Here is a 13,495-nt window from a genome sequence, read left to right as displayed (position 1 = left end):
TTTGGCAGTGATGTTATGTTAAGTCATCGCTGTGCCGGAGTGTGGGGAAGAGTAAATCCATTTTGAAAGTCCCGCCGAACCCTAAATAGTAGCCGTTGTCTGATTGGTTAAATCCGTTCCGTCGTCTCTCGTTTGATTGGATGGTCATAGGTCGCTCAAAGGTTTCCTGACGCGACCTTCCATAAGGTTTTGTTAGACTCAGTACAGCAGTGTAACGAATAATACTGAGCCTAAGTTTACTTAAACTGTCTTTGGGTCCAACAAATGCCATGTACTCCCGTTACTTTTTTATGATCATGGTCGGTACCCGTTATTCATTTCTGAACACGTCAGAGTAATACATTACTGGTTCCAACTTTTCCATGCATGAAAGTCCTTGTTTTGATACAAATGCTAAGACTATTACAGTGTCCGAAAGTTGCCTAACGATGTATCATCAATGATTAAATTGTTTGCGGAAGAAATCAAGCAGACTTTTTTGTACAATTTTATTTCGACCAGCCGCATCATAAACACTGTATACAGATCATCATGTTACGTGAAATATTGAATGAGTGCCTGAGTTAAAATTTAACGTCACATCGGCAATATTTTAGCCATATCGTGACGAGAACAATTAATTTTATGCATAGTAATTAATGGTAAATTGTAAAAAATACTGTCAACGAAGGACAGTAAAATAAGTAGATTATCACAGATTCGAATTTAAAACAAGTAATTAGATCTAAAACAGTTTAACTATAGATGACAATACAATATAAAAACAGGCTATATATTGCCAACAACTGCGTGAAATATTGAAACAGCTTGTTACAAAAGAGTAAAATGAAAGATTCTGTAATTATTGAAAAAGGAAAAATAGTTATAATGTCCAAGACCATTACCATTTCTTACCTGAATGTCAAAGGTAGAATGTTTAGAGTTTAGTTAAAATATCTGCCAATCTCAGAACACCGTTAGTCCGACGAAGAACATGGTTGTGTATATGATCAAAATAACCAGAAGCACTCTCAGACAGAAATATTCCAGTGCATCCGCAACATCCTTCCAGCCCACCGACCTGTCAATGGTCGTGGGGTCCAAGGGATAAATCTTCCTGCAAGATACCTTACGAGCTAAGGAAACAAGTTTCTGTAAACACCTTGGAATCTCTTCTTTATTCGGTTTGTTGTGAAGGATGAGAACAACAATGATCAACATGACGTTGACGGCACTAGAAGCTGTCACCGTCGTTAGATACCCCGTCAACATGGATATCCCTGTCGACGTCTTCGGGATGAGTTCACTTACAAACGTCATGAAGACGATCAGTGACAAAAGCACTGTGACGGCAAAGGAGAGCTTTTCACCAGATTCAACAGGGACAGCAAAGACGGCCATGTTGAGAATGGACAGGATGACGATGGGGATAAGGACGTTGAGGACGTAGAACAACGGTCGACGCTGAAATCTGAGGGTAATACGCCACTTGTCCACATCACCAGTCCTGATTGATGATAAACTGGTGTCCAGTAAATCCCACTGGTCGCTTCTTTGAAATCGATCAACGTGGACTTTATCACTTCCAGTCACAAATTCCACTTCTTTGGCCGTGTAATGCACGGCCATAAGGTATATGGAACATTCCTGGACGTCAAAGGGGAAAGTGCGGACATTGAGTGGACAAGACGTCTTCAAGATGGCGGACGGAAACCACAGCACGGTCCCGTTGCTGAAAACTGTCATGCGCTGAGTATCTTCCTTGAAAACGTCTCGCTTTTCCAGTGTGTTGGTCACCGTTAGGCTCGGAAACCATGCCTTGTAGCCATTGTTGAACGTGAAATATTTGATCCCACCAAAGTCCTCAGGATCCCAGACCAAGAACTCATCCTTCCAGTCTATAATGAACAGAGCATTACATATGAACTGTTGTTTCACATCGTCAAAGTCAATTATGTCTAACAGGTTAACACTGGCTGACACCTTGACTGTTTCGCTCTGGTTGTTCAGTGGCCTGTGCTCAGATGTGTAGTTTGAGAACAGGTAACTTTGTAAACGTCTCGCATCGTGAATGGATGCCCCGTTACATACACTCAGTGTCAGTGTCAGACAAACCCACCACATCCTCCATCAAATAACCGCAATGGTTGCCTCACGTAATCTGATGTAAGCCAGTCTCTATACCGAGACTCTTCACACGCCCATGTAATGCTTGAGCAGTCGACGTGACCTGTATCTCTCCGCAATGAGGTCAGGAACTACCCACACAAGCGAGCGATGGGGCCACTGCGAACGTTATTCATAAATGTTCGTTAAAAGCTGGATCGAGTTACATGTGATATGTGTCTGCTTAGTATACTGCATTCCATGCGGAACCAGTCGATATCGCCGCCATTTCAGTTTTATTATGTCCTGTCCTGAATGTTGGTGAACGTTTGCGTGGTGATATGTAATTACTGTTGTCCTCTGATGGGATGTTCGTGTAATGACGGTGTATTTGCTTCCCGAGGCTTTGTTTGTACATTTAGTCACCGCATATTGATTCACGGCCTGGAACACATTAACGTACTTTCACTGATAAAATATCAGAAAGCTCTACGTTATCCCATTTGTGACAAGGTGTTTACATTTCGCCAACATTACGCAAAAGTTATAAAACTTATTAAGTTTTGGGGTGGCGAACTCCATAGATGATGACTTCCACTGGTTGGCGACGTGGTGTTTATGATTTACAAACGCCGGGTTTCGCCACTTTTCGATAGTGATTAATACTCACCTGCTTGCGACATTCCAGTCTGGATCGGACAAATCATATTACTAATATTGTAATCAACGATCAACCCGACTTCAAAGACACACCATAACCCATGTCAAAAAGGGAGTGATTATGAAAAAAAGAAAAAGATATCGTTGTACACAAAACCCTAAAATATATTCTTGTCACCGTGATATCAGTGTACACAGAACCCTCAAGTATATACTTGTCACCATGATATCGGTGTACACAGAACCCTCAAGTATATACTTGTCACCGTGATATCGGTGTACACAGAACCCTCAAGTATATACTTGTCACCATGATATCGGTGTACACAGAACCCTCAAGTATATACTTGTCACCGTGATATCGGTGTACACAGAACCCTCAAGTATATACTTGTCACCATGATATCTGTGTACCCAAACCCTCAAGTATATACTTGTCACCATGATATCGGTGTACACATAACCCTCAAGTATATACTTGTCACCATGATATCGGTGTACACAGAACCCTCAAGTATATACTTGTCACCATGATATCTGTGTACCAAAACCCTCAAGTATATACTTGTCACCATGATATCGGTGTACACAGAACCCTCAAGTATATACTTGTCACCATGATATCGGTGTACACAGAACCCTCAAGTATATACTTGTCACCATGATATCGGTGTACACAGAACCCTCAAGTATATACTTGTCACCATGATATCTGTGTACCCAAACCCACAAGTATATACTTGTCACCATGATATCTGTGTACCCAAACCCTCAAGTATATACTTGTCACCATGATATGGGTGTACACAGAACCCTCAAGTATATACTTGTCACCATGATATCGGTGTACACATAACCCTCAAGTATATACTTGTCACCATGATATCGGTGTACACAGAACCCTCAAGTATATACTTGTCACCATGATATCGGTGTACACATAACCCTCAAGTATATACTTGTCACCATGATATCGGTGTACACATAACCCTCAAGTATATACTTGTCACCATGATATCGGTGTACACAGAACCCTCAAGTATATACTTGTCACCATGATATCGGTGTACCCAAACCCTCAAGTATATACTTGTCACCATGATATCGGTGTACACAGAACCCTCAAGTATATACTTGTCACCATGATATCGGTGTACACATAACCCTCAAGTATATACTTGTCACCATGATATCGGTGTACACATAACCCTCAAGTATATACTTGTCACCATGATATCGGTGTACACATAACCCTCAAGTATATACTTGTCACCATGATATCGGTGTACACAGAACCCTCAAGTATATACTTGTCACCATGATATCGGTGTACACAGAACCCTCAAGTATATACTTGTCACCATGATATCGGTGTACACAAACCCTCAAGTATATACTTGTCACCATGATATCGGTGTACACAGAACCCTCAAGTATATACTTGTCACCATGATATGGGTATCGAGAACCCTCAAGTACACCATGATATGGTGTACACAGACCCTCAAGTATATACTTGTCACCATGATATTGGTGTACACAGAACCCTCAATTATATACTTGTCACCATGATATCGGTGTACACATAACCCTCAAGTATATACTTGTCACCATGATATCGGTGTACGGAGAACCCTCAAGTATATACTTGTCACCATGATATCGGTGTACACATAACCCTCAACATATACTTGTCACCATGATATCGGTGTACACATAACCCTCAACATATACTTGTCACCATGATATCGGTGTACACATAACCCTCAAGTATATACTTGTCACCATGATATCGGTGTACACATAACCCTCAACATATACTTGTCACCATGATATCGGTGTACACAGAACCCTCAACATATACTTGTCACCATGATATCGGTGTACACAGAACCCTCAACATATACTTGTCACCATGATATCGGTGTACACAGAACCCTCAACATATCCTTGTCACCATGATATCGGTGTACACAGAACCCTCAACATATACTTGTCACCATGATATCGGTGTACATAGAACCCTCAACATATCCTTGTCACCATGATATCGGTGTACACAGAACCCTCAACATATACTTGTCACCATGATATCGGTGTACACATAACCCTCAACATATACTTGTCACCATGATATCGGTGTACACATAACCCTCAACATATACTTGTCACCATGATATCGGTGTACACATAACCCTCAAGTATATACTTGTCACCATGATATCGGTGTACACATAACCCTCAAGTATATACTTGTCACCATGATATCGGTGTACACATAACCCTCAAGTATATACTTGTCACCATGATATCGGTGTACACAGAACCCTCAGCATATACTTGTCACCGTGATATTGTTGTACACTCAACACCATGAACACAATCTGTTTCATTGGGCAATGTAGCCGTGGTGTGTTCTCTCATGGACAAATACTGGTGAGATATGTATTGTGGATATGTCCCGAACAGAGTGAGTGAGTGGGTGAGTTAAAATTTAACGTCACACCGGCAATATTTCAGCCATATTGTGACGAAAAATGTTTTACATAAACAATAAATTTAAGTTACTAAAAATCTGTCATCAAAGAACTTAAAATAACTAGAATATCACAATTACAACTAAAGCTAGTGTGGAAAGTTAAAACTGATAGCACTATTTGGACAACACAATATAAAAACAGGCTATAGATCGCCAACAACTGAAGGTTGATCACCATACTAGGGACCATGGGGACTTACAGTACCTTTGCTACCTGCATGGACCCTTGTTGGATTTACACCATCCCTTCAGTCCTTGGCGATTGCAGGAAAATTTAGCCAAAATTAAAATCACAAAAATACTACGTTTAAAAAATCCCTGTAAATTTAAATTTTCTCTCCGGAGGACAATATTTTTACGCTACGTCAACCCCCTTTGAGGGTACAGCCACTAACAATCTAAGTTACCAATCGAAACTGCCAATCATTAAAATACATCTATTTACAAAACATATTATTAAAAATTCATCTATTAAATTGTCCCGAACAGATCGGATATGTCGCTGTTAGTAACAATGCCGCAACGATGGCAAACATCCTCTGTGAGTTCCGAGAAAGTGAGTGAGTGCATTTAGTTTTACGCTGCACTCAGCAATATTCCAGCTATATGGTGGCGGTCTGTAAATAATCAAGTCTGGACCAGATAATCCAGTGATCAACAACATGAACGTCGATCTACGCAATTGGGATACAATGACATGTGTCAACCCAGCCAGCGAGCCTGGTCCCCGATCCCATTAGTCGCTTCTTACGACAAGCATGGGTTACTGAAGATCAATTCCAACCTGGAACTTCACGGGTCGAGTTCCGAGATAAATAAGTGGTTCGTCTTTGACTGTGGTTTGTGCTTTTTATGTTGCCAGTCAAATGTTATAAATGTCATATATTCTGCGTGTAATATTTTGGGTCTGTTTACAAAAATAATAAAACAATACGTAATTAAAACAATACGAATACATGTTGCCCGAAGATTTATTCTTTTGCCGTAAATACCTGAATGGTCGAACAGACGCAAGTGTTGCTGTTGATGACGCTGGACTCTGGATGCTGGGGTTCAGTTGTAACCCCGAATCAGACTGCAGACTGTATTTGTATGCAAGCTTTTGAACTAGAAAGATTCCCACTGACCATCGATCGCCACATAAACATGATCAAATACTGGGTAAAGCTGGTGAAAACTGAAAACTGCAGCCTTAATAGCGCTGATCCAACAGCGAAGAATGAACCCCTCAGCTGGGCGAAGGAGACAGAACGCATATTGGAATACAACGGTTTCGGGTTCATCTTATAACCTGTACTATTTTCTGAATTCATTCCTCTTTTAAGACAAGTGATCTACCTTCAGTTGTTGGCGACCTATAGCCATTTTTGATATTGTATTGTCCTTATTTGAAATGCAATTTTAAAGGGAGATGCTAGTGTTATGTCTTGATACTGTGATATTCTAGTTGGTTTACTGTCCTTCGATGACAGGTTTTTATGTTCTCAAGTTATCGTTTTTAATAGTGATATGAAATAAATTGTTCTCGTCATGATATGGCTGAGATATTACCGATGTGACGTTAAATATTAACTCACTCACTCACCTTTAAGACAAAGAGTGAGTGAGTGAGTTTAGTTTTACGCCGCTTTTAGCAATATTCCAGCAATATCAGGGCGAGGGACACCAGAAATAGGCTTCACACATTGTACCCATGTGGGGAATCGAACCCGGGTCTTCGGCGTGACGAGCGAACGCTTTAACCACTAGGCTAGCCCGCCGCCCGTTAAGACAAAGACTTCAGGACAATTATATAGCACTATGGCAAAGTCAATTACGGCAATCTGCTGGTACAAGGAATGTACAATGTTACAAAAGTTGAAGATTATCTGATCAAAGTTGGAAATAGTAAGCAAGGAAGAGTCGTAAGTAAACTCCGTCTTTCATCGCACACTCTACACATTGAGATAGGGAGATACGGCAGCAGTCGAGCAGAGCGGACTCGGGGAAGATGCATAACATGTAACAGCGGTGAAATAGAAGACGCCGCTTTTAGCAATATTCCAGCAATATCACGGAGGGGGACACCAAAAATGGGCTTCACTCATTGTACCCATGTGGGGATTCGAACCCGGGTCTTCGGCGTGACGAGCCAACGCTTTAACCACTAGACTACCCCACCGCCCCGAAGCATGAATACCCCACTCAGACACATTATACTGACTCCGAGCCGACCAGTCCTTGTTGTTCCCAATAATGCCGAGCGCCAGGCAGGGACCAACAAGTACCATATTTTAACGTCTTTTGGTATGACGCGGTCGGGGATCGAACCCGCGACCTTCCGCTCTCCGGGCGGACGCTCTAACCACTACACCACGGAGGCGGTCGCGGTGAAATAGAGGTGAGGTGAGGTGAAATTGGGTTTAACGACGTGCTTGAGAATATTTCGCTCATATGACGACGTGCATGCGTGTGTATGTGTATGTGCGGCTGCTTGTACTAGCCCAGACTGAAGCTGGTTTTATAGTGCTAGCCAACAGAGATACCATGCCGCAGTGAAGCAAGAATACCCCACTCAGACACATTATACTGACTCCGATCCGACCAGTCCTTGTTGTACCCATTAATGCCGAGCGCCAGACAGGGACCAACAAGTACCATATTTTAACGTCTTTTGGTATGACGCGGTCGGGGATCGAACCCGCGACCTTCCGCTCTCCGGGCGGACGCTCTAACCACTACACCACGGAGGCGGTCGCGGTGAAATAGAAGAGGATATTACTTCATTATAGAATGTTCAGTTTACAGTGATCCCAGAATTAAATAGTTAAAGGAATACTAATTTTAACCACCTTCAGTTTACAAATTTCTACCATTAATTTCTAATAATAACGTTAAAGAATTAAGAAACTTAGCAGCATATGTGTATGTTTATGTACTAGAGTATTCAAGGTAACCATGGTTACCTACTAAAATGGTTTGAAAATTGTTGGAAAGATAGAGCCCAGTGAGTTGTAATTAATGGACATTTATCAAATCCTAGACCAGTATAAGCAGGCGTCCCTCAAGGATCAGTCTTGGGACCCCTAATGTTTATAATATAATGACTGACTAATGTTTATAAATATAAACATGATATTGTAGATGATATTGATAGTGATATTAGCCATTTTCGCAGATAACACGTCTCTATAGGCTGTTACTTATATCCCCGACATAGCTGAAGACTGTTTAAATAATGACCCATTAAGAATTTCAAATTGGGCAAAAATTGAAGGTTTCATTTAATCCCAACAAAACGAAATCGAACAGTTTAGTAGAAAACTAAACAGAAGCATCAAACCTGATCTTATAACGAACGGTGTGATAATTCAAGACGTAGAACATCACAAGCATCTTGGCTTGACCCTTCAAAATACAATTAACTGTTACTGGGATACTCACATAAACTCTATGATTAAGAAAGTTAGTCCATTGATTAACTGCTTAAGAAGTTTGAAATGTCGCCCAACGCGTAAAAGTTTAGAATTACAATGTATCTATAAATCTTTCATGTTACCGATTTTTGTATTATTGCGGCCACATTTGGGACTCAGGAACAATCCATCTTACTAGAAAAATTTAATCTAGACGCATTGCGATCAATATGTGGTGCAGTTTGAAGAACAAGTCACAACATGATATATGTAGAAACTAACCAAAAACCGCTGAAAGAACGTAGATATATTTCTAAGCTGACAACATTTTATAAAATGAAGAATAATCTCTCGCCTCAATATCTCTTACCTACAATACCCAATACTAATGATTAGAAACTTAGTGGAAATTCATCACTGCGAACAGTTGAACGGCAATATATGCCAGATCACTTTTATCTGATACAATAAAACTATGGAATTCACTAAGTCCTGAAATTCAAAACAGTGATACTTTTTCCCGATTCAAAAATTGGTTGTGTAGACTTAATAAGAAAACTATTATCTTTGACCTTAACTTTGGCTCCAGAATATACCATATTATCCATTCTCGCCTCAGGCTCCCTTGTAGTGATTTGAATGCCTATAGGTTTGATAGACATATCATCGGGAGCGCCTCGTGCTCATCCAATCGAAAGGCTGTACGTTATTTTTTCACATACAATAAATACATGAAATTACGACAAAAAATATCTATTCAAAGGGATTTAGTATCAACATGGTATTAACGTGGATGTGCATCGCTCACTAGCAATGATCTACACAAATTATTGAAATCTATTCATGTTTACATAATACAATCTGATCAATTTGATGTTTCATAAATACTTCAATATGGATTGCCAAACAAACAAATCGATATTTATGCATTATCCTTAACTTGATTGCTGATAAATAAGAATTGTATCATGATTGTGTCATCTGTTTCTGTATTTACTGGTATATGTATTTGTATAGGCCTTAAAAATATGTTGTGGTTCCGATTACCCGACCGACCCTTGAATTCTGGTGCCGACCCTAATTTGTTTTTAAGCGGAATGATTATAAAATGAGCTTTCAGATGACATTGTTTTTTTCTGGCACCAACAGATATCGGTCATTCTGATAGAGAAAGTCGATATGATGACCGCAATCTTGATTGAATAAACAATTACACATTGATAAATGTGTTATTAGGTTGTACTTTACTTCTAATAAAATCTGTAAAAAAAATAATTCCGACCTACCTACCCTAAATTTTAGAGGTGTAATCGGAACCACAGCATTTTTTTTGTTTGGCCAATTATGGGAGAGGCCTTCAAATGAGCTCCTCGATCGGAGCTTGTTGGCCAACCCATTCATGATCTTTATGTTTTCATGAATAAAAGTATGTTCAAATCACATCATATGTTTAGGAAGCCTTCCAGCGACGATATTATTAATCTGCAGAATAAGCTTAATATTTGTTACATCCTCGCTATAATGACAGGATACCAAAACATCATGTACATGGCCAGAGGCCATTTATTATGGCTTGTGTCAGTAAAAGTTTCTCTCTGTCTGTCTTTAACGGTAGGGGTACAAAAGGTTAAAACATTCCTTGTTATTGCTTAAATTCTTGTCAAGCACATTGTTGAATACATGTACTAATCGGAGATCTAGCATAATCTTGATTTTGATTTAAAATATATAATTCCATTTAACAAAATAGACTAAAATAATTCACCCGTACTACGTTTTCTTTGACAAAAATTATGCCAAGACCTTTCACTGAACTTAACATTAATACTAACGGTTCTTTGGATGAGGCAACTGTTCAACGGTAAACTTCAAAGTAAGCGCACCTGCTTGTCGGCTCTCGTAATTGACAGTTATTGACAGATATTGGCATGTTTGCCTGCACGTGCACAGACAGTAAGATGGACAGTCAGGTGACTATGAGATTACGTATAGCGGTAGTGACCATTGTCCGAGATATTGATTGACCTGTGACTGATCGCGGTGTTGACGGTGATGACCGCTAGCCTGGACAGGCTACCATAGCTGGATGCTTCGTAATTCTAACGTAAATATTACACGGACAGGCTGTTTGATGTTGTTTCAATGAAGTTCATTAGCTGGTTTTAATTACTGTTTGGATACATGATATAGCTGATGGATTGATTGCAGACTGTTGAGCACTTTGAATGGACAAACGGGTTTACTAAGGAAGTTCTTTAGCGGATGGGGTTTTTCTTCGCAATCGACACTTTGATTTGAAGAAAAGAAACTACGGTCGCATTTGTCAGAACTGTACCGGTGTTCCATCTGGGAACTTTGATAGATGCGAACGATTAGGTGCATCTAACTTACTTTGAAGACATGTAGTGTCAGATATAATTAAATCAGTTGGAACTGTTCAATATGCTCACTTTAAAAATACAGCATACTACATATATTTTGTTCTATATATTTAGGTGTGTGTGTAGGGGGGCGAGGCGAGGCCATGAAACTAGACGTTTTTCACCATGAGTACTATTTATTCAATTGTTTTTGTGCGTATTTCTTGGTGGTAGTTAAAATAAATATTAAAAGTTAAAACATTCTGTAATTAGTTAATTCAAAGTCTGGATTGTCTAGTGGAGACTCTAACATTTACAGAACCCACCATGTACCTGGAATATTCCTGAGTGCGGCGTTAAACAACCAACCAACCAACAAACAAGTTCATTCCAAACACTCCACTCTGTTACCATAATAGCCGGGGCCCCGCTTCACAAAGCTCTCGTAAGCCTAAGATCTCGTAACTTTTCTCGCAGCATTTGAACCTTCTATACTGTAACACAGAATGAATACTTCGAGAAAAGTAACGAGATTTTAGGCTTACGAGAGCTTTGTGAAACGGGGCCCAGGTTCATGTGTTACGTCATTCGTGATGGTCGTTGTCTGACACGCCCACCTGACACTGGTAAGATAATGACATCCACTTGAAAAGCTGGTTTACATAATTTGCTAATACGGCGTCGAAGTTTACCGTGCAGGATAAAGGGTGATTTCCTTTCACTGTTATATTAATTACATCAGTTTAAGGATAACAATGCAGGACTACATCCACGTAACGTCAATCTTACGCCCTCACCCTGGACACGAAAATCATAAACGTCTTGTTGGTTTGGGTAAAGGCATGAGTAGATTCCAACCCGTTCCAGATATTTCAGATCGTTCTAAATATCAGTTGTTGTGACTTTGTATTAGCATAAAGAAACTACTTTAATAGCCAGCTTATTCATATAAAGCCAAAGGTATTCGAATTCGTTTTGAAAGTGCTTTTCTGCAAAATAACAATATCCATTAAAGTTGTTTTTAAGTGAGACAGTTCTCACAAACGTCGACTGAATATTGTTCAACGCCGCACCAGTCATATTCAGCTATTCGCGGCTACACACGAGTAGAAAACATGCTGCTTAACATTTATATAACCTTAGTATCCACAAGGGAGGTACATCGTACTGCATGTTTGGAGATGGTCGTGTACAAATGGGATGTGATTTGAGCAAGGCAAAGGGTGTATATTAAGCTATTTTCAAGTAAATATTTTTAAAAAAGTAAACGAGGAGTAAAAGAATTCCGTTTTATCAAACATTGCACAAAGCGTTCGAATCACATCCGAAGCCGACTGAAAACCACTCGGACCCACAGCTTCTGTTTTCTGCAGGTCATTATGGCCGACAACTCTTTCATTCCCAATTACTGACACCCCCTGTCTGAACATTCTGATTCAGACTTTTCAGAAGACTTGGATCTTGACATGGATGTTGATTTTGTTGTAAATAAAGACTAGTCACTCACTGGAGTTTAATTAAACTCTTTAACTCAGTTTGTTAGTTTGCAGGGATTTCCTTATATTGTAGCTGGCCCGTGAAGATCCGGGTTAGAATTGATCTTCAATAACCCACGCTTGTCGTAAGAGGCGACTAACGGGATTGGGTGGTCAGGCTCGCTGACTTGGTTGACACATGTCATCGTATCCCAGTTGTGTAGACCGATGCTTGTGCTGTTGATCACTGGATTGTCTTATCCAGACTCGATTATTTACAGACCGCTGCCACATAGCTGGAATATTGCAGAGTGTGGCGTAAAACTAAACTCACACTCACTCACAATCTTGTAGCTAAAATATAGGGCCTACACATTCTGATCAGGACCCACAACTTTTTATGGTTCTGGCTAGCTATTCTCGTTCGTAGTCCTACGAACTTCTTAAGCCCATTCTTAACACACTGGCTACGATCAAAGTTAAGAATTCTTAGGGCTACGAACGTTTCGAGAATAAGAGCCCTGGGTCCCTAGGGCCTGCAGCATTTCAGGGTTAAGGGCAAACACTGATTGCACAGATAGTGTTTGTGTTGAGAAAACTGCACGGGAGAATGTCAATCATTCTTGAAGCTTTGCTTCTTCCCAAATAAAATCATTCATTGTATACAATTCTAAACAACCTCAGAAAGGGATATTGTGTTAATTCATTCTCACGACAATCGGGAGAAAACAACGTGTATAAATATTTAATTTGTTTATTATGAAGTGAGACTTAACATGAGTGAGAGCCAGCCCAAGTCGCATCATTTCCAAAACAGCCAGTCAGCTTTGTCCCTTCGTTAATTTTTGACACTGAATATTTCTATCATCTGGTGAGTATTATACAACGTATGGATTTTAAGTCCTTCATATCATACAAAAGTTCGTAATTTTGTCAATCAATATTTAGATAACCGCTACATGTCCATCCAAGTTCATAAGG

General features: G+C 39.9%; 1 protein-coding gene across 1 annotated transcript; it reads right to left on the bottom strand.

Moving 5' to 3' along the window:
* Positions 1-712: 712 nt before the first annotated feature.
* LOC124271439 (acetylcholine receptor subunit alpha-1-A-like) lies at positions 713-2,299 on the bottom strand. Its single transcript, XM_046706592.1, has one exon. It carries the CDS (start codon positions 2,101-2,103, stop codon positions 946-948), a length of 1,158 nt encoding a protein of 385 aa, XP_046562548.1. The 5' UTR covers positions 2,104-2,299; the 3' UTR covers positions 713-945.
* Between the last annotated feature and the right edge of the window lie 11,196 nt (positions 2,300-13,495).

Source organism: Haliotis rubra, unplaced genomic scaffold (genome assembly GCF_003918875.1).
Source record: "Haliotis rubra isolate DU_JTF1 unplaced genomic scaffold, ASM391887v1 Scf160, whole genome shotgun sequence".
NCBI classification, from domain to species: domain Eukaryota; kingdom Metazoa; phylum Mollusca; class Gastropoda; order Lepetellida; family Haliotidae; genus Haliotis; species Haliotis rubra.
The sequence above is the reverse complement of the archived record's forward strand: the minus strand, read 5'-3'. Positions and strand labels throughout refer to the sequence as shown.

Bases quoted from the DNA above. Each gene is read 5' to 3' on its own strand.
- LOC124271439 (XM_046706592.1), bottom strand. From the start codon at position 2,103: ATGTGGTGGGTTTGTCTGACACTGACACTGAGTGTATGTAACGGGGCA.